At 40.7% G+C, this 23,003-nt stretch overlaps 1 protein-coding gene across 8 annotated transcripts in view; it reads right to left on the bottom strand.

The window, feature by feature from the left end:
- Positions 1 to 23,003, bottom strand: part of LOC105458068 (neurotrimin) — a 165,515-nt gene that overhangs the window by 24,515 nt on the left and 117,997 nt on the right. For 6 of the 8 annotated variants that reach the window (XR_975484.1, XM_011703125.1, XM_011703124.1 and 3 more), the window contains exons 2-3: positions 11,166 to 11,258; positions 710 to 813 (exon numbers count right to left, since the gene is read on the bottom strand). Coding sequence is in view for 7 of the 8 variants with exons in the window: in XM_011703125.1 (XP_011701427.1) it covers positions 710 to 813; positions 11,166 to 11,258 (197 nt within the window). In the remaining variant the exon portion in view is untranslated. The remainder of the gene's footprint in view (positions 1 to 709; positions 814 to 11,165; positions 11,259 to 23,003) is intronic. The other 2 variants (XM_011703128.1, XM_011703127.1) reach the window with 1 other exon arrangement.

Below are 23,003 nucleotides of genomic sequence, written 5' to 3'. Positions count from 1 at the left end.
CGTGTGCTCTTCCGATCTAAAAGAAAATGTCGCAACCTTTTAGTGAGCGAGTACACATATATAAAATATACACATATATATATTAAAATACACACTTATGTCGAGATACAGGACATAAAAAATACTATAAAGACATCAGATTTTTTTTAAATCTAAAGACAGCTTTAACCAAGTATTGGATTCTTCATATGATAACATACTATCTAGGTATGCTAACGTGTTTTTCACAGTAAAGCCATTACGTTACGTCTTCGTAAGATGTAATATCTTCTTCTCTTCTTCTTCGTGTAATTGTATTAGCAATTATCTCTTCTGTCCTATATTCATTCCGTACGATGTGAATTGAGTAGAAAATAGTGATGCAGAAGAAAATGCTTATAGAAACTCTGACATTTTCGACTATAGTAGATATAGATACGCGACCTCAATTTTTCTAAATGTTTCAATCGATGGCTCGAATTCGCTCCGGGGAGAACGTGAATAATTATACGATAACGGTATTTCACATGAAATCCGACACACGTGGAACAGAAACGGAGGAGAAATTTAATTTCGAGCATGTTATCTTATAATATCAAAGGTTGTTCCATTAATCTTTCCAAACGGTTTTAATCGATGAATTTAATGGAAAGACAATTCGAGCTAACCATATTCTATATGACATCTGACATATATAAAAAAGTAATAAAGATAGTTTAATTTAAAGTACCTTATAATGTCGTAGGTTATCCACCACGCAAGCCAACAGGGCATCACGTCCCACGCTTACTGTCACGTTTTGGATCTCCTCGGCGAATCGGGGCAATTCGGAGTCTGCAACAATAATGAAGATACTTCAGAATAAAGATAAAATAAATCATTAAAATAACTTAACAATTAGGACAAAATATTTATTTTGTTTATTGCATTCGTTTCTATTTTTCTGATATTTCAACGTTATTACACCTAAACGTGTACAGTTATAAATTGAGAGTGCTCAAGATGCTCTGTACTCGCAAGAAATATGGAGATTTCCCCATAGAGGAAATTCAATTTAAGATCTCAAAGTTGCAACGAGACCGTCTGAGTTAACTAAGTCTGATTAGTAATTTGTTGTCCTTTTCGAAATTGCATCCGGTGATATAGATGGAGATAGAAAATATTGTAACCTGGAGAGCCAACGTAATCTTTATTACATTAATATAACCGGCATCTATTTATCATAATCTGTTAAATTACTATACTATTGTCCCAGCCATTACGAGTCATTTTTCTCTAAAACAGACTATTGCGTAAAATAATTAAAAAATAAGCTCCTACTATTCATTTATATTTTTTACGAGTTACTTTGCGCAGAAACAATTAATACTCATTGCTGAGTAATTGTGTAATTGTGAAATGAAATAATAGTTATGAAAGATGTGACACATTATTAGAGTAAATAAATAACCGTTTTCCCCTTCAAAGTTGTTTTTCATAAAGTTAAAATTATAGAATTATTATTATTGTTTTATGAATCAACCGTTTTTCTAAATCATGCAAATTTCGAAACTTTCCTAAAGATATTCACATAAATGATTTTAAATTAATCCCAACTTGTTGTTTGTCTCATGTCACTCAATTTTATCGAGTAAAAGCAAGGAATACGAAAATATTTAAGTTTTCAAATGCAGGGAATGAAATAACATCGACGATTACTCGCTTCGGCATCATTCATGTTAATAAATGTTCCTTTCTGCGTGCCATGCATCTGATCAAGATAAACCTGTCGCGAGCTAAGCACTTGATTAATCACTTCGACTATTATTCACTTACAAACGTTTGATGTTGGCACGCTTGCACGCATGTCTAGACAATGCATCGCGTCCGACCTGATTGCAGAGTTATTATCGTTAAAGCAGTATAACGAGTTCAGGATTCAGGCTGGTCTCCCTTAAAAGCTTTTACCTTCGTTAATGTCTTTACGGCGTTCCGAGCATCTGAATTATTTATGGGCACAAAGAACTCGCGGAGAACGGGAAACAGAAAGATGGAAGGAAGGCAGCAGTGACGGGGAAGTGGAAAATATCGTTGAGGGAAAAGAGCGAAAGACAGTACAGAGAGAGACAAGCTTCGAGATAAGTTTGAGTTACTTTTAGGTCTTTTAAGCGCGACAGCTCGGATACAGGACAGTGTTAATTATGCCCCCAAGTGCTTTATTATAAAACACTTCGCAGTGTTAATTGTCGCGCCTACGACGGCGGAGAATGAGAGAAAAAAAAACGAATAACGCGCTTGAAGCAACTTGAAATTCATTGCGATGGTAAAATGTCAGAGTAAATGGTTTTGTAGGTCCAACTTTCCCCAAGCGTTGAGATGAGAGTTTTTATATTGTGCATCGAGAAGATGAGACTGAAAATTCTTTTAATGTGGCCTAAAAAATTCTTACGTCTTGCATAATCGTTATCGAAAAATGCGCCATCCCATGGTTGATTCAATGAACTTTCAAGCTTTCAAATTTCGCTTTAAATTTCTTGAAGGCTATATACTCCCGAAGTTCCGGTCTGGGTAAGCACGCTCGTTGTCTCAACTTGATTGGTGGTACAGCGTGATACAATGTGGCGCGTTAAATTTTATGCGCGCATCAACGAGACATGCTACTGTCATAATGGCCGTCAGAGTATTCAACGTGTTAATGATAATGGGAGTGAGAATCGAGTGAAACTGCTGGAATTCGCAGGCACGTCCTCGGAAAGTCGTTATCAAACTGATTAACAAGCTTTGATTAAGGTAAGCCCATGTGTCGGTATGGCACGGAGTGCTTAATAACATGACTCGGCTCCGCTCGAAAGACACAATACATTACATACTAGATATACCGTGAATTTCGTGCATAACAGTCCGCAGTTAATGAATATGAATTTCTGCCATCGCACGTACCTGCGCGAACAGTTTTGGAATAGGTATTTAACGTAGAGCTCTCGGTAGTCGCGTATTATCTAAACGGAGATAACAATAACCATGAAATGTGTACAGGAGAGCTATTTACTATATTGTCTGATCTTAAAATACTTGTCACCTTAATCACCATGTAAATCTGAAACGCGGAACGTTTAGCAAGGCGAATTGCGTATTTATCTTGCTAAGAATTATATGAGATTAAATTTGAATACTCTTAAGTGCGCGCGCACGCGCGCACGTGTTTTTAAGAGATGTCGGAGAATATACCAACAAATTGTATAGAATTCGGAATCCTATCAGTGACAGCTGCGACAAAGAGAGAACGTTTTAATCTGCGAACGTTTACGTCCCATCTCGTTCGACATTAACGTACATACCGCCCGCGCCAGGGAAATCGCGTCTTTGTATCTCGAGAGTTCTGACTCAAAGACGGCCTTATTTTCTCGTTAAAGAACGATTTAACGAGAAACGAAATTAAGGGTCACGCTTCTTGCCTCAGAGGCAACCTGCCCCTACGTCTGTCTATCCACGTTTCCACCGGCGCACTTCGGTGTTTTCTTAGCACACTTCATCACCTTTAACCGCGCCGGAAACCGCAATAGCGTTTGGTAGACTTCGGTGCCAAAGGTGATTCAATGGTTTCTCATTAAGTTCCCGCCTCACTTTGTCTACCTCCTCGCTTTTTGTTGCCATATTGCCGCCGCTTATACAATAATGATTACTCCCTTCGACACAATTAGAAAGAAACCACGGGCTGTAGAACTCTTTCATATTACATTCTGCTCGCAATAAATTAGAAATATTAAAACAAATTTTTCTTGCATTACACCGAATATAATTTCTGAACAGCATAATTAAAGTGCCTAAAGCATATAGTTATCGCATTGTAACGAGTTACAATGAAATGCTCATATCGTAATATGACCCATAACTGAGTTTACGGTAGAACTTTTTAAACTTTTAACATTTTGAAATTTCAAATAAAACAATTTCAGAAGACAAGTGAAACGTTAATAAAAATATTGCTTCGATTATATAAACATATTCTCAAAAACACGTGTAAGTTTAAAAATGCAGATACAGCGGACTCAGAATTAATCACAGTAACACAGTTTACGTGAAATAATGCCGCGTACTGATTTGCGATTTGTTATTCTCTATCGTATATTTTTATCCCGTGGCATATCGTACGGCCCGACGAGTGCAAAACGAATATTCCGTTATGTATATACGTTATACCGCAGTTTCTATCATGGGATACGATTGCGCGGATAGCTACGGTAACTTTTATTGTGCAAACTATCATAAATTCCCGCGAAATTTCATTTCCAAACTGCGCCCCGCTTTTCGACTGCCGGCTTGTATCTGCATTTTGCAGCGAACTGCGGCAAGGGCGGGCGCCAGGCGAATCGGGCGAGACTATTTCGTTCAAGGCGAGACGGGAAGAAGTTAACAGTTGGACCGGCTATTTCCGCTAGGGTATTTCGATCAAGCAAGATCTTACGCGAGATAACATTGCCGATTGTTCTATGCGCTATTGCGGACGTTTGTCAGGGCGGAAGAAACGGGGCAGTGACGGGGGGGAGGGGGAGGGAGAGAAGTTTTCCCCCTCGTCTGTTGAAAACGCGCGATATTCGAGAAACGGTTAAAGCTGCATGACGTCCATACGAACCCCTACCCCGGTGGAGAGCTCTTCAATCGGGAATAATAAACTTTTACTGCAAACTATTTCAATGAAATTCACGCTGAATGTAGGTTTTCAGCGACGAGAGACGCGACGACAGAACGAAACTATAACTATCTTCGGTTTGATTGCGATCTCATCACGATAAAACAATGTAGCAGTCTTCGAAACAATCATTATTAGAATATATATTACGTGTTAAGATGAAAACTATGTGTACACATATATAGTAGTATACGATATATCTCTCTCTTCTCAGCCACATGCCATAAATTATATGAAGTAAAAGTATTTAAAAGAAAAAAATACTCGCATATAAAATATTAACTTTACGCTGCAGCAATGTTTGAATAGACGAGTGTAAATATTCGCACCGATACAGCCAGTCGATTTGCACGCTTCGACAAGAGCCTTTCAGATAAGAAAATCTTCGCCGATCGAATAGTTCGAACATGAAACTCGTAGGGATTTACCTGAAATGAAGTTAGAGTTTATTGGTTTACTGAAGTAAACGGAAAAGGACTTGTGCGAAACGTGCTCAATAATCTGTGCCACGAGATTATCCGAGTGCTGGCATCGTTTCTTTCGACGTGCTTCTACCTTCGCAGCTTCGCGCGGAAATCACGATGGAATTTTAACAAGTTGCAGCGGCGCCCGTGCTCGGGTAGCTCGCTCGGAAAACGCACAAAGACTTATGAAAGTCATGAGTTTCCTCTTCAGAGCGAGCATTGTTGTTCTTCCGGCTCTTTCCATGACAAGTATTATATACCAAGCGGTAAACACGACGTGAACATTCCTATATTAAACACAGAGATCTTTACACCCAGATCACCTTAACGAACTCACGCTCGAAAAATTATAAGATGGGGAATAATTACTATTTAATCATCAATACCGAGTTATATCACATAATTTCAAAGTTCTTCGAATTTCTTTGCTTTTTCTCGGATAATAAACTTCCCTTTTCACTGACATTTGTAAGCTAAAATACCGACTGTAATTACAATGTTTCAAAAGAGAGGATAAAAATTGTGTAAACAAAGAGAAGATAAAGAGACTGGTGTATATAAGAAGAAAAACAACGTCATTAAATTTTGCCATCACATCTCTTAGCATGTAATCTAATGAAGAAGAGAGGGGCGGCGAGGGACTCGCGTTGAAATATTAAAAATTCTATAAATTAAGGGATTCTTTATCCCGTCTCTATTTATCGCGCAGAAAAGTTTCAGATATCTCTGTTTCAACGGCGGTGCTATTAGTCATTTTCTCGCAAATTCTTACATTCTTGCTAGAACTGTAAGCAGCCTCGGTTTCGAAGTCGTCATATTTCAGGATTTAATCCCACGGAAAATATATTAACACTGCAACGTCAAACGATAAATCAGGCAATAAAGGAAAGCTCGACGAAGCAGGGAGGTCGGATAAAAAGAAAATAACAGGGCAGAGAAAGTGATCTTCATTATTTTTAAAAGCACTCCAGAGGCACGGCTGGGAACCACTAAGGGTGCCCCGTGACATATATACGTGGAACCACCCCTCGGAGGCATTGCGGAAGGGGTGACTCCGGCGAAAAATATACTCGGCCAATATTTCTAATATTCCTGCTCCGATTCTGCCATCTCCGGTTGGCGCGCGTGCAGATTCACTTTGCGCTCAAAGAATAAAAAAAAAAGAATAGAGAAAGAGAGAAAAAGAGAGAAAGAAAGGGAAAAGGAGAGAGAGAGAGAGAGAGAGAGGGAAAGAACGACCATTCGCGATGTAGACGACGACCGAAGCTGGAAAGTTTTGCATGAAATTAACGTAGGAAAAATTACTGCTATTACCGGCGGTCCCGTACGTGCGCGGTAAGTCGGACGGAAGTAGTAAGAGCGAGACGGTGGTAAGACCAGCGGTAAGACCGTGGTGGAGCGGTCGAGATGGGTGACCAGGCTATAATTACAAGTGTGGCCCTGACTAATTCAATTTTCCCCATCTGGTAGCGATTTGTAGGCGGTATAACTGCGGGGAAACGAGATGGGAACAGGCGACACGCTGGATAATAGCCTCAGGAAGTGTCGTCTGGTACGGAAACGCGTAGTGGGTAAGAGAAAAGACGTAGGGGATGGGAAGAGCGCGCGTACCGCGTGGCATATAAGGAGTAACGCAGTCGGCTGAGTAAATAAAGTCCCGTTTAAATGTAATATCTCGTTGAATTGTGCCTCGGGGGCTGCCGCTGCCGCCGCCGCCGCCGCCGCCGCCGCTACCACCACCGCCGCCAGCGTCTCTGCCGCAGTCGCAGAAATCCGATATGCACACACTTGGCAGGTCGATACAGCGCCGGTTACTTAACGTTTACTAACTATTCACCACTCGCAGCGTGTCCCCCCCCCCCCTCTCTCTCTCTCTCTCTCTCTCCCGCGCGAACGCGTCGCATTACCACGCGTCTCTCGCCACCACCCTCCGCTCACCAGACCTGCACCGTCGGAAATTTCGACAGACGGAATATCGCGCCGTGAAAACGTCGCGAGAGAAACGTCGTTCGCCGCGGCGATAAAGAAACGGGGGGTTGGCTCCGCGAACTCGCGGATCTCACGCGTCTCTCCTACGCTCGTCACTCGTCGGCGGTATCTACTTTATTCCCGTGCTCTTCTCCTCGCCTCCAGCGCGTCCAATGATGCCCGTGCCTGCCTCGTGCATATTCCGCGGCAACGTGAAGCCGCGAGCTACGACGAAGGAAATTATTTTATTTCGCACTTCAGAATATCACCCCGCGGACTCATTCATATTCATGCCCGCGCCTGAGCACTTCGTCTCCGAAATGTGCCGGTATAGTCGTGCCGGTTAGTTTAAGATTCAAGCACGGTCTTCTTATACTCGGTCTAACTCCGTCCCTTATTCCCTTATCGCCTTTGATTTTGCCTCTTAACGAGGACAAATATTACTTGCAATACGGTATACCCCCGGTTTTCGCGGTTTTGAAGTTATTCAAGTTTTGCGTCGCGTAATACTACATGATCGTGATGATCAAGACGTAAATTAGTATTGCGTTTTTGAAAATTTAAAATCAATTCGCTTTTGTATTACAATACGATTGCGATTTCTATAACATTCTATAACATTCTTCATTAATATAAAATAATTATATAAAGTATGGATTAATATTCACTTAATATTAACCGTCATAAAGATTGTGTATCACTAATATTAATTAATCTTATTTAATCTTATAAAAATGTTAGTTTTAATTTTAATCAAAATGATTCAATCTTCATAAATATTTTCATTTAGAATTTATCAATATTGTTAACAATTACATTGCCGGCAGATAGAAATTGTGCCTTTGTTTATTCCGTCAGCGTTGTTTATTCTCCGGCTTACATCGCCATTCGCATGCACATCAGTGAGATGACAATCGGTTCATTTCCGCAAATTACAGCCGGATCTTATTCAGCTCTTATTCACAGCGCGAGGTCTAGTTACGAATCTGATTGTCTCACGACGAGTAAACTTCTCTCCAAATAATGCCATCTCCTTGGTTTATCTAAACAACCCCAACTTCCCACATTGCCCGCTTAACGCAGGCGACTCGGTTGATTAGGGTGCAAACGAACCGTAAACATTAAATTATTCATCATCCGTCCTACAGTCGAGACAGTTAATTAACAGTCTAACTGGTGCCTGATTAGTTTACGTTATTAATGCGATATGATTAAAACTTTTTTGGGTCACGTGCTGTAAAGTGAATTCGCTTCACCTCGGTTGGAATTCGATAATGGCAGCTACATAAAATTATCTCGCTCTCTGTCCTCGTTATAATATACGCCACAATAAAATGTCAAAAACAAAAAGTAATAAAATTTTAATAATCAATTATAATGTTATGTTGCAAGAAACAATTAAGTGTCTATAAAAATAATACATGTATATTTTATGCGCAGAGATTCTGTTCGTGCACACAAATGCACGCTGCCTCTACTCTTGCCGCCGATTGCAATAGTGGTTGTGCAATGTAAAGAACATCTATATTAAAAATCTCGCGAGAAATCTACGTAGGCGAAACATCGCAAATTAACGTCGCAAAGAAACGTTGGTTTCGCCTGAAGCGTAAGAGTTGTCGTTCCTCTTTTCCTGGGGAATTGGTCAGATCGTAAGATTTCCCGAGTGCCCATGTTACCGATTAGTCTCGGCGCGCACGACGGTGAGATCGCATTTGGGGCGAAGGGGGAATTCTCTTCGTTGGGGAAACAGGTGGAGCGGGAAATCGGACGGGAAGGAGAGAAGGAAGGAAGGAAGGAAGTAAGGAAGGAAGGAAGGAAGGAAGGAAGGATGAAAGGAAGAAAGGAAGGAAGGAAGGAAGGAAGGAAGGAAGGAAGGAAGGAAGGAAGGAAGGCAGGCAGGAAGGAAGGAAGGAAGGAAGGAAGGAAACGTCGAACGCGCGCGTAGCGATAGACTTCTCTCTAGGAACGGGAGAAATTGCGGGGGACAGCAAGAGGGGGGAGGGGGGGGACGGTAAGCCGAGCGGCAGCACGTCACCATTGTGACGAATGATTCGCGCGTGTTCCATGGAACACCCGACGTTGCGTCTCGCCACGCGTTTCTGCTGCCTTCCGTCCCGCTGCGAAAGCCGGCACCCGGCTTCGGAATCACGGGTGTCGGTGATATCGATCGACGCGGAAACGGGCAAATAGAAGGGGACGTAGAATGGCGACGGAGGGGCCGGGGGAGGGGCACTTAGAGAGCCACTGCATATCGAAACTTCTCCTCTCCGCGCGGAGGTTTCGTCGCGGATTTTCGCGATGAACAAAAAAAAAAGCAGGCCAGAATCCTGACGAGGAAGACGAGGATGTGGGAGAACCGAGGAGGGCAACGGCGGGTGATAGCGGGCGAAATGGGTGGGCAGGGATAGGGGAGGGGTATAGATGAGTGAGATGTGGCGGAACCGGGCGAGATTTCATCCGACTTTTGTGACGCAGCTGATATATTTTTATCTGACGTCGGAATTTGACGACTGCTCGTCGAACCGCCCCTATCCCGGATGCTTCTCTAATATCGACCGGTAAGACATATGCAAATGGTTAAACTATGCCGAAACGGCAAAAAAATTCGTTTTGATTCACGGAGTACCTATTTATAAAATTTATCCGCTATAATTGTAAAGATTCTCCAACGAGAATTCATGTTTGTCGACACGGTAATCGTGTATACACGGTATGTGGAGCATCGTGATAAAATACGTAAAAGTGTTGCAGCTGCGGCATTAAAAAAATCATGCCAGATAAAACGAAAAATAGAAATCTAATATTTAGTCACCTTTATATACAGATATCCGCGCGATAGTTATTCGATATTCAAACTGTATTTGCGGAATAGGATCATGCTCTTCCATTTTTGTAATTACTAATGAAAGGTACAATAATTGTAATAGAAGCCTGTTCTTCCAATATTCAATCGGATTACATTTCCAAATATAAAATTATCGATGGTAATCGACCTTTTTCTTTTTTAAACACGTTCATCCATTTCCATTTAAAAATCAAACTCGAAAAAAGACTCAAATCAAATTCTAAAGTGCACAAAAACAAATAATGGATATAGTATTAATATCGCTTTCATTGCATTTCAGTTATATATATTAATTAAACTATAATATAAATAGCAAAAACGCCGTTTTTCGATTCGCTCTAAATAATAATTCGGTCACGTTTCACACACACGATAACAGAAAATTGCTTTGCTCTAAATGATTATACATATGTCATTCTTTAATACGCAGTAACGAAACTGCTCGTAAAATTAAAATGACTCTGCACCGCAGATATCGCTTTTTATTACTTCACCAACGTTTGACGTACGCTATCCATCGAGCAATATAGGCTTGTTACCTGCATTATGCAGCCATGCGATTCGACAAAAAATAACTTGTTGGCGCTCAGCGTTTCGTAATGATCGATATGTGACACAAAAAACGGACGGTATAAAAATCCATTGCCAGGCGACGACACTCGCGCGCGCGCGCGCGCGCGTACGTATTGCGGGAGGCAGGGGATTATTTTCAATAGAGATTATACACATATAAAACAATCTGCGCGCCCGATACGGCGATAAGCCCACCGCGAGTTTATCGTCGCGGTGTAATATCGAAAAGAGCCCGAGGTTCGTGGTGTGCGGGGAAAGAATCGAATCGTGCGGCGGAGAGGAGAGGGAAAGTTATTTTACAAGCAAGCGGATATGCGGAGGCGCGAAATGGCCCATTTCACGAGGTGCCCGCGCGACTCCTGTACGTGCGATATACATGCACACACACACACGCACGCGCGCGCGCGCGCACATACACGCACGACGTCCCGTACACGTGCAACGACCGTTAAACGTAACGCGAAAGCGCTGGTGTTTCGTAGTTTATTTTGGCCTTTAACGCAAACAACAAGGACGATAATGCTCGGTCCCGGTTGACACTCGCAACGTGCAGCCACGCGAGTCTGATTTTCGACATCGAGTGCATTCCCGCAACATCCCACGGGATCCAGCGGCTTTTGCCAGTGATTTCCAGCTGGATTGCGCTCGTCAACGTATGGTCACTCACTGTTATTGTAACTGTCCGATAATGATGCATCCTGCGTACCGTGATGATGACCCGATGTCTGTCCCGGTAATCCCAGATTCCTCGCTTGCCGCCCTGTAACACAAGAAAGCGCGAGGAACGTTAGAGGATCAACAGATTGGCTATCGCAGAAATTTAAGACAGCAATTGGTAAAGAATTTCATTTCTTCATCTATCAATTTTCATCCGAATCTATTGATCTATTTCTATCGTTATCCGATTACTAAAACATCGGGAAATACTCGCGTATTCAACTCATTTTTCAGATATCAAGCGAAGTAAATTAATTTTTGCAAGCCTCGATTGTTTGCACGAGGTTGTCATAACAACGATATATCAACAGCGAAACAGTATCAGAAATCGTAGAGCGTGCCAACGTTGAAACATATCGAAAATCCGATTAGATCAAAAATGTTCGCGAATCAGTTTAATCGAAATCCATTAAATCGAACCCGTGATTTCGAGTACTCTGATCGTGAACTCGATTAACGGACGGGTACTCTGCTGCAGAGAATACCTGCTCTACGCTAACAGTGTTGAACCCATATCCGTTTTCAGAATATTTGTTTGTAAGGTCGAGTTCTCTTTACGAGAATAAAATTGAACCCCCCCTTTACATTCTACAAAATAACGAAATACCGTTAAAATCGGAGGATCTATTTGTGTTATCTCATTACAAAAGCATATATTTGGGAGTAAATATACCTATACAGTTACAAAAATCTGAATTTTAATATTTGAGAATAGAATTTAATTATCCGATTCTCATAGTACACGATAAATATATATTTAAAAAAATTGGTAGTCAATCTAGAAAAATTGGTAGCACTTATATAACAGCGAATCGCCGCGCTGGGCGAGATATAACAACACATATTAGCAATATTTGGTCCGCAACATGTCATTTTGAAACAATTCCATAGATTTATGTGCGAGATGGTGCATCGAAGTGACAAGTGACACGCGATGAACATGGTCATACGTCGCCAGTAACATCGTTTACGCCGTTCACAAGTGACGCGCGTCACTTTGACAGCACAACTTATGAGACTTATGAGAAATTTATCTTCCTCCTTATCATATCAAAAACGTGACGGTCATAAGACTGTGTTAATCTGTTACTACGTAAAAGAAGTTGTATCTATATGAAAGAATTTGCGGATTCACGTGCATGATGAACCACGAATTTTGTTAAATTATTAACTTAAAGAATTTATAGAGATTTTTCATAGCCGATAAAAAAAACACCTAACGGTTCGATTTGGCTGTTCTAATGGTGAAGAGACAGCCTCACAAAAAAAATGTATAATGTACAGCGTAAAATTTATCGATCGGGGATGAAAGTTAGGAAGGAAACTCGATGCGACCTCGTTCAACCATCCTTCTACATATACATACATTCGCCCGTTGCGCTTTGCAAAGGTAGGATGTCAAATGACTGCGGCGGCGACTCGAGTCAAATTCTGACGAGTGTAAAATTACAGCGCGTTGTTTTAAAATGCCTCATGGTGCTTTTTTTTTATACGGTTGAAAAATAAATCTGACACGCACTGTGGCTCGCACAGTCATTAAATTTGTCGATATCAAAAAAAGCGAATCGAAACACGCAAGTGCATCATAACTTGCGGTCAGAGAGCGAATCAGAGAGTAAAGTTTTTAAACTTATATTTATAAAATAAATACATTTAATTATTTCAACCGATAATCATTGTACTTATTGTACCTTTATACCAAATGTAATTTTTAATTTAGTGATATGGTAAGATTTCTCATTATTTTCTTATTCTTTTTTCTTTTTTTTTTTTGTAAGAAAAATCTCTTTGAGCAAAAATAAAGCTTTTCCATGAAAAATTCTGCTTTGCTACATTTAAAAAACGTTTATACTGGAAAATATATGGATGTTTTGTCAAAATGTTGTCTGTTTATAGTCTCTAGCATGTTACACTTGTAGAACTGGCGTCAACATAACGGATAGATGCAATAAACATTTTCCTCTAAAATTTTTGTATTTTTATCCCTTTCTTTAAAATATCCGGATCCATTAGCAAAAAAATTATACATTTCATCCAGGATTAAATAGTTTATTTTCATTAAAGGGAAAAATAACATAAAATATATGCTACCGTACATTGTGTATATTTGCAATACAGGTCAGTGGGTGTACGAATCGTCGCGAATTTTGTGGATGGTAACGCGTGATAACGTTATGATATTTTCCAGCGAATTCGAGGTGACGAAACTATCTAAACTTGGAGATTATGACAACCGTTTGTCGCGAGTTTAACGATGTTCAGTGACGGTGCTTCCCCAATAGTTATATAACTTCGTGCGTCTCATAAATGCGAGCCACGGAGCAACTTGAGGATAATTACATTCGCAGATGACAGAGAGTAAAATTACTTGCATTATGAGCACGAGAGTAGTAGATTACACGAGGGAAATGTAAATTTGTAAAAGCCAATATATACGCATGTTTTGTGTCCTTTCGCGCGCAAGTGAAAATTTGAAATTACAATTACGAGCAACTGCGAATAATTGCGCGGCGTGTTGCAATAAATTAATAGCGAACATAAATCTGTCAAAATATTTCATTCCGTTTAACTTTGACTTTACGCAAAAAAATTTATGATAATTTCGACGAGATAACTTTATAATAAACGCTTAATTTTGAAACTGTTACACGAAGAGTCGTTACTCCACGAAATCGATATTTTGCAAACGTTTGCCATCGAATGTATAAGTGTCTCACTAAAACGCCTAAAATTTATTTTTGGTACACGTATATGTGTTTATAATATTGCTATATAAAATTTCTCCTGACTAACTTAACACACATTAAGTATACGAGAAAAGTCAGAGGAACGTATTCTTTTGTACAACGTATTCATGATATTTTTGTTATAATTCTTTTCTTTTGCGATTCTATCGAGTTTTCAACTTTTTTGTTACATTCAAACTTGAATAACTGAATTCCATCCATTGACCACGACCGCTGTTCCATTCGAGCTTCGCTAACAGTGTACTGCTAAGGAAGGTTTCATTGTTGGAGTTCGCATACGAGCCATTCTACCGCTTCGCTTTTTTTTCCCTCTGCCTCTCTCTCTCTCTCTCTCTCTCTCTTTTTTCTTTTTTCTCATTCGGCAACCGGTGCAACCATCACTGTGCAATTGCGCAACTGCATTTTCTGCACTATGGCGCCGCTGTTTCGAGCGGCGGCATTTATTTAGGACGTAGCCTCTTCATGAAACTGCGATATCGCGTGCGTCCGTGGTAAGATTAATGGACCAATCTTGGCGCCGGGCGCGGTTACGCGCAATCAGGAGACAGCTTTTCGGAGCTTCTGCCTTTCATCGTGATAGCGACGTAGATACATACGTGCTAGCTGGCGGCATGCTACGCCCGGCTTACGCAGTTCAGACTATTCAAGTCTGCGGTATTTACTTTACGTTCCGCCACGTAAGCTCCGTGAAACGTAACCTACGCTTTACGTGGAGATGTAACACAGCCACGTAGGATTGCATTGTGTGCGGAGCGAATGGAGAAAGTGTTATCATTGTTGGAGTAAGCTGAACAATTTTTATATACGGCGTGACATTGTCATTTTATATCACGCTAAGTTTATGCTATGATTAGCCGTCGCTGGCTGAAGAACACAGGATTCAAGACAGTTAATAATGCACGACTCTTTATTTCTTGAAAAAAAAAGCGAAGAAAACCCAAAAAAGACCGTTGTAGACGGTTATCGAACGATGTAATATTTGTTACAGACGATCGGGTCACTAGGGAACGGAATCGATTTGTCTTTTCTCGTGAATTCACATCGAAAGGTCAAACTGCCAAGAACTATTTATCAAGAAACCAGAATACCAGAAGGAACGTTAAAAAAAGGGAAGGAAGTCGCAAGAAAGAATAATGAACCCGGTTGAAAAATCGAGGCACCTCACCAAATTATTGTTACTTTATTCGCGTTTGTGTTTCATTCGCTGCGCTTCTATGAAATATTGTCATTTGTCTTATACCTTCGTGAAATCGTATCTGTCACATCGAGTCTTATTGCCAATAACCTTGTTATTTTTTTCTACATTTATAAAATATGATCTAATTGACAGATAGAAGAAAAGTCTAAATATGTATAAAACTGTTATCGAGACTTTGCTGTGTATCTCTCAAGATTTATATTAACCATGATTTATATTAACCGTGATTGTACAACATACAAAAAGTGCACTCAATATAAAATGGATATAACAGAAATTATCAGAGTCACTAGAAATGTAATATTTTATTAGCAGAAGAAATTGTACGATTAATAATTTTTCCATTTGAATGTAAATATTTCCTCATTGTTTCGATTATCGAATCAAATAAATTAAAACACAAGACAATGAAAAATAAAGGAAGATTATATGCTTTTGTAAACCAGCGGTATTATTTTGTGATGGGCATTAACTTGCTACAGCCCAACTGTACAACACTTTTGGCTGGATTAACTTCATTGTTCAAAATGCGTATGACGGCAATGCTACGTATCCGTTTGACAGTAATATTTCCGCGTGTATTTTCTCCAACGTATCTCTACAATTCTCGCTCGCGGGAACGCTGATTCTCCGCAAATAATGAAAGTCATAGTACGTAACATAATTTTGTGCACATTGATTATTCACTTTGTCTCGCTCAATGGTTCTCGACCGCATGTAAATCCCCGAAGGATCCGTGAGTCTCCAAGCGACACTAGGAAGTTGCAACGACGAAGTAAGATACGACGCCTAATACAGCTTTATACACCCAAAGGAGTGTTTTACCCAAGTTGGTTCGTTCCGGTCTGTCGCCACTTTTCCGATAGGCTCTTTAACTAATTCAAGCGGCGGGGGCCGTAACAACTGAGATAAAATTCAACAGAGGATTAAAAAGGCAAAGGCCGGAGAGGTAAAATGCTCAACTCGCGCGTATCGCTCGCATATTAAATCGGTGAACATCTACCTTCTCCCCTCCCTCTCCCGCCCGTTAAAACTCAAATTGATTAATTAATTACAGAGGGGGAATAAAAAAACAAAAAATCGTATTCCTCCATAGTTAATGTCCAAACTAAAGAAATAAAGCAATTCCTCTTATTTTAACGATGCTTTTGCTTACAATTATAGACTCAAAATAACCTTCGATAATTCTGTGCGCCTTAGAGTTCCGCTAATTGCACCTCGTATTCAGCTTTTAAATTTAATTAATATCTTCTTCAGTTATTGGAAAATACGTCAAAGTCGCGCAGATTCGCAACGGCTACAAAGATATACGAATCTCGAGAGGTTAAAGGATATTGCGGAAATCTGCAGAGGAATAAATTTAATTTTACACTCAACCATGTTAATCCTTTTCTCTTTATACACTGCCTGGATCTTCCTCCCGAGGTTCGGGAGAGAGAGAGAGAGAAAGAGAGAGAGAGAGAGAGAGAGGTGCAAGTTGCGAACAAAAGTAACGTGACGACCAAGTGGAGGACGACTGGGAAGGTGAAGAGGTGCAACGAGGTCAGGAAAACGGTACAGTGGAAAGGGAAAGGATAAGATCTGCAGAGGAATAAAAGGCACTAACTCCGAAGGTACCGACAGGTTGAAAAACTAGGTAAAATTGGATCTCGGAGCTGTCTTCATCCGCGGAAGAGCAGAAGTGGCAATCGCGCAGCAAATTAAGCGGGGCCATCGTAAAGGAGCGAAAATGGTTATGTCCTGTCCTAAACTTACCACCCTTTCTTCCCTCTCCTTTTTCTAACTTTTTTTGCGTCCCCCATTAAATAATAGATGAATCAAAGTAATGTGCCCTTTTCCGCAGCGGAGTATAGTTCGCTTCGGGTTGAAGGGGTAAGTTTCTAAAGCTTCTCACAACCTCTCTACAATTTGTAGTCATAGAATTTACAAAGTATCGACTTAGTACATTACAGACTTCATCTTGCGCAACCGCGAATTTTGATCAAAATAAATAAAACACATATTTTTTTATTTAACACGTAAAGGTATAGTTTAGAAAAGAAGACGCATGAATATTATATATGCCGGTATAATCGTTACTTCTTCTAGTGAATAATATAAACGTATACACATATTTAAAGGAATAAATTCAACAAACGGATATGAATTCAGAATGTGGCAGAGATAAATGTAAAGTAATATCTCAAAAGAAAATAAATTTCCGTTTTAAAAACATAAAAAGGAGGCGCACATCACTAAATAAAACAGCGTAAAATAATAATTTTTAGATGAAATGTACACGCATAATAAAAACGATAAGATGAAATTTTTTATTGATTTATGTATATACATAAATAATTTTGTTCAACAACTTTTAATAACAATTAAATATTTCTCATCAAGTGGAAAATATTAAAAATAATCCATTATAAGCGCCATAGTTGAATTACGTTTTTTGTGTTAGTCATTAATTAATAACTGTACATTCGGAATGTGTGATGTAAATCATTTCACACAAATATCACAGAAATATATTATGTAAAGAATAAATAATAAAAACTAAAATCTTTTCTGGATTTATCTGTAATTACAATTCTTTATTATATTTTAAATTTTGCTTCAATCATTTTGATTTCTTAACGATATCTTATTACCGGTATTATTAATGGAAACGTAAAGGGAACAGGCGGGAGAAAAATGAAATTCCTCTCGCAGCAAAAAATGAAATTGGCTAACAGTGTAAATGACACGTTAATTGCTGCTCCTTCGGATTCAATGAAATACTCATTACGACCCTGTCTGGCCAGTACTACCTGTATACTTTCTTTCATAAACTATGTCTCGGTTAAATAAAATATGTGTCAAAGTATCGTCTCTCTTCTGCCGCCCACCGCTCGGCACGACCGCTTGGCCCGAAGTCAGCATAAGTTTCCAAGTTGGTGGTGAAGGAAGCCCCTTGCGGCAACTTGCGTACCCGCAGAATCTCGTGAACAGACTCAGCACACGCCAACCTTCGAGGAAGAGGCGGAAGGTATTTCTTGGGTCGCGGCATGCTCTTCTCTCATCCCGAACACGTACCAGCATGCGCGCATCCCCTTATCTAGACCCGGCGGTGTAGGAGCGCGGAGGGGCGAAGATGGGAGGAAGGGGGCGCAAGCCGCGTTTCTTCGTCAGATGAAATGTTAATAGCGACGAAGATGCGTGCGAGCTGCAAACGCGAACTTTTCGCGTAACACCCGGCATTGCCGCCCGCCAGTCTCGCGCATTCTTTTTGCACGGTTCGCCGAATATTCCGCGTTCTTCCGAGCGCATGAAACGGAGTGTCTCGAATTCTCTCTCCCGGCCGCGTTAACAGCGTGCGCGCTCTTCATTTTTTTCCTAACGAGAAGCTCGGGCGCGTCGGGTGATTCATGGAAACCCGTAAATCAACTTGACTACCTGCTCCTTAAGGGAATAATTTCGGTCTCTTTTTACCGAGTGATTTATGAATTAATATCTTTCTTAAACCGTTATGTGGTGTATTCTGTGTATGTGTGAATGGTCAGTATGTACGCTAAACTCTCATTGATTAATTTATTCTTGACTAATTCAACGTCTTCCATTGCTCTATTCACGATGATATATTAATGTACGACAATTGAATATTAAATAGACGAAATATAGTTCTAGAAGGTTCTTCTGAAACTGCTTATATTCTATGTTTCTGCATTAGATTAAACGTGCTAAATTTAACGATGCAATAATATCACGATGGTGGCTTTTTAATATGGCCAGTCCAATAATTTTATCGAGTGTCAACTATTAATAATCTGTTTATATTTCCTATATGAGATTTCATTAATACCGTCAGAAATAATTAAAACCAGTATTTAACATAGCTTTGTCCATTTGATCATATTTTGACGAATTACACGAAAAATGTGGTTTATCCATTCTCCATATATTTTAAAGGCAATACGTGTCGCATATTTTCCGATATCGAGTCGAGGCTTTATTTATAATCATTATTTATGAAAAGCGCAACATTCATTATCCACGACATGATTAAAGGCCTCTTGCAACTGCATAAATAATACCCATATAACATCTTTTTTTCCTCTACTTTTATAAATAAAATTAGCGTGAATATAATATTTAACAATATTGCGCGTGGCATAAATAGCTTGGTCGTGAGCGCAGCGTTAAATTATATTGCCTAATTGTGAGAAGACGATCTCGTAATGCGTCTAATACAGGCAACAGTTAACTTTGTTCCCACGGGGATGAGGTACAAATAGCTCGGGGCTTAGCAGCAGATTCGAAATATTCACATATATCCCCGGTACCTCCGAACCTAAGCATCCGCGTTACATCTGAAGGCTATCAGCAAAATCGATACATTTAAATCGGATGCTACGCTCGATTTCGTGACGCGCGTGTATCAACCGACAAATACTACGCGCAAAAATCTGCAAAAAATCCGCTGGTTTCACCGGCGAGGACCATTCGTCTGTGTTAAAAAGGGATTCGCTGTCGATATCGCTGCATACATCACACACGTGATCGATGATGGCGATTCCAGCGGATCGCTGCAACCGGTTATTTCATGCGCAGATTGAGAGAGGAACATTGTTTCGGCTTAAAGATAACGCTTTGTTTCCGGTGCTCCGCGGTGAACAATGCACGCACGAAAATCGAATAACGCTCATAAAGCTGTAGATAAGCGCCGGCTGGGTGGAAAAAAGCGCGGCTCAAGCAGCTTTCATATTTCACGACTGCCACTTGCGCCATATTTTTCATTTTACTCTATTCTCGCCCTTTTTAATTACTGATAACGCGGAAAAAACCGCACAGCGCGTAGCGCCGAGCGCCGAGCGCGCGATCGCAGAGATTTGTAGCCGACATCGGGCCACGCGAAATTAAGTTTTACAAATTTACAGTTTATTATTCCACCGGATGCAATACGAATGAAAACAGTTGAATAAATAATACGCAATAATATTATTTATAGCTATACTTGCAAATCTCGCTGTATTCCAATGTTTCATGCTTGCCTCCCATGCCCTATCCGGAATCAAAGACAATGAAAACGTCGCTCGAGAGGTCGCGTGTAACGCGTTGATGGAAAAACTCGAACGCATTTCAGCGCCCGCCGATTGCGTCGCGAGGCAGGCTTTTAATTTATCGTAATGCGCGCGCGATTTTCTAGAAACGTGGAGGAAACACAGGCGTGGGCGCGGCTAAATCGAGTTATCGACGCCGACGCGCCTGTCGAAAGGTCGCCAACGGAACGTGTCGACGTACGCTAATTCGCGATCTGCAAATCTCCCGCGCAGTAAAACGCCGGGCGACGCGGCGCGGCGTAGCGCGACGTGCGATTCGGCGCGCGGCCGGATCAATTGGAGCGCGCTCTTCGGCGTTGCGAGAGAAAGAGAGAGAGAAAGAGAGAAAGAGAGCGTGCTCGCTGCGGATCCCGTGTTCCCGATGGTCGTGAACGATCGATACGCGAAACAAAGTGCCGACCGTACACATTTCTATACGTTCCAATCCGAAGGGCAATTCAATTGCGGTGGACGTCCCATACGGGCATCTGCAATATTCTCCGCGAGCAATCGTCCTCCAGAGACCGTCAATGTATGCGCTCGCACGGCTCCCAATGACATTTACATTTATATTGACACGGCGCTCAATGGGATCTTGAACAACGGCGAATGCTTAAATGCATTTGCGACCGCGGCTTAACGACCGGACCCGAATTTTTTCCGGCGCGGGCGCGGCGCCGGGATCGGCGCGCGGACGCGCGGGAAATGGTACGCGCGAGGACGCGCCGATAACGCCGACCGCCCGGCGCGTCCCGCAACGGATGCCGAAACGAGGATTCAATGCGATTAAGTTTTCACGTTGCGGACATGCCGAACATCGCGCACGTAGCTTGTGGTACAAAGTGCGTTAACTCTTGCGCGCGCGCGCGCGCGCGCGATACCTTTTCGGCAAATTATATTCAACAAAAATTCATTTTTCCTCAATTCGTATGCATATTGTAAATCTGATTGAGAAAGCAAATCTGTCCACTGACGTATGAGTGCAGCATTATAACGTGACATGACTAATGCTATGAGCTCCTGAATAAAATACGCATGCAATATTATTTTTGGAAAAAAAAGATTTTACCACGAAAAACTAACTAGATAGAAATGCAACAACGAAAATAGTTTTAGTAATTATTACATCAATATTAATGTAATTAATATAAGCTAAACCTCAGTAGTGGGTATTAATATAATAAACCTGAGCAGTATTGAATTAACATCATTGATATTCAATAACATTTGATATTGAATAATATTCTAAATTTTAGTGATTAATACTTAATCGCTAAACATCCTAAATTATCGATGTTCTAAATGATCCAAATTATCCAAACATTGTCCGTATAAATAAAAGATTCAATGTATATTAGAATAATAAACTTATGTATATATATATATATATATATTTTTTTTTTATAAATTGTAATCTTTCCTACAGATTGAGACTTGTAGAATGTGTTATTCGTGGCTCCCACAGCGAGTTATTATTATTACGAGATTCTCTTTGTGCATGTGCCAAAAGACACAATACTCATGTAATTTTCATCCTCGTTAGAACATATCGATACGACGACGGAGACGCGGCTAATAATAGATAAGAATCTATGTCACCGATAACGTGTCTGGCTTTCGCGTAACTCTCTTGATAGCCCGATTTATTAATACCAAAGAACTTCAGCCCGGAATAACGTGCGATACTATTCTGTCTGTTGTCGAGGGTAATATTTATCATATCGATAAAAATACAACACGCAAATATCCGTTCTGCAGTTGATGTCGAAAATGGCACGACATACCACCGAACGAAGGAATCGATCGTCTACAGAATGACGTACACGGTAGCGAAGTGATCTTTCTTTAGACTCTTTGATTCGGATAACGTACTTATGCCGTTCAAAAGCTACGGGCCGGCCTATCAGATAGGATCAGTTTCAAGCGTCGCGAGGTAAAAGATTGCGTCACGATGGCTCTTTACACGGCCGATACCTCGTCGACTCGTATAACCCCCGCCATGCGTACCTTCATCCGCTCGGTAAGACCAGTAACCAAATTCACCTCACGTATTTCCATGGTCCTTTAAGCGCGACCTCGTAGGCCACGGCGTCCTGCAATTTATCTGGAATGACGTTCTATTAAGATGGGGATTCGGTTGCTCCCGCGCCGATCCTTACCAACTTCCGTGGTGCACAAGGGTTTCGAGTGGCCTTTCGCCTCGCCGGATAGCCGGACTGCGCGCGCGGGCTAATGAGTTTGTAACTTTTTAAACGGTCCTTCAGCAAACGCGCGATTCTTAGTGTCAGTCTAAGATGTCGATAGTCGATACTCGACACGGTGATTTAAGACCTCCCCTTCGAGAGCTACGGCAAGTTAATTGTAACCTGATAGCGTTTTAAATTTACCCGCTGGATATTGATTTACCCGTGGGTTGCAAACAAAATGATCCGCTCTGTCGCGGGGAATTCAATTATTTTTCAGACCAATCAGGTTTATCAATCGATTAATTTGTAAATCTGCGCTAACAGTAATTTGCAATAATTACCGTACTGCTCGTACGGTAAATGTGAAATGTAAATGAGAAAGCGTACATCGAGATAAAAGTTAAAAACGTCAAGTAGAAAAAAGTAATCTTTTTCAGAAAGTTAATATTTGGTACTCTAAAAAAAAATAGAGACAAAAGAGGAGACACAAGAAAAAGAATATAAAAGAGTGAATTAATATTAAAGCGAATATATGTCGTTTGAAACATGTACGTCGCTACATTCTGACATTCAATTTCATTTCACCATTTTACACGG

The sequence above is a fragment of the Wasmannia auropunctata genome, unplaced genomic scaffold (genome assembly GCF_000956235.1).
Source record: "Wasmannia auropunctata unplaced genomic scaffold, wasmannia.A_1.0 LD334721.1, whole genome shotgun sequence".
Classification (NCBI taxonomy): Eukaryota; Metazoa; Arthropoda; class Insecta; order Hymenoptera; family Formicidae; genus Wasmannia; species Wasmannia auropunctata.
Note: the sequence above shows the minus strand (reverse complement) of the source record. Positions and strands in the feature narration are given on the sequence as shown.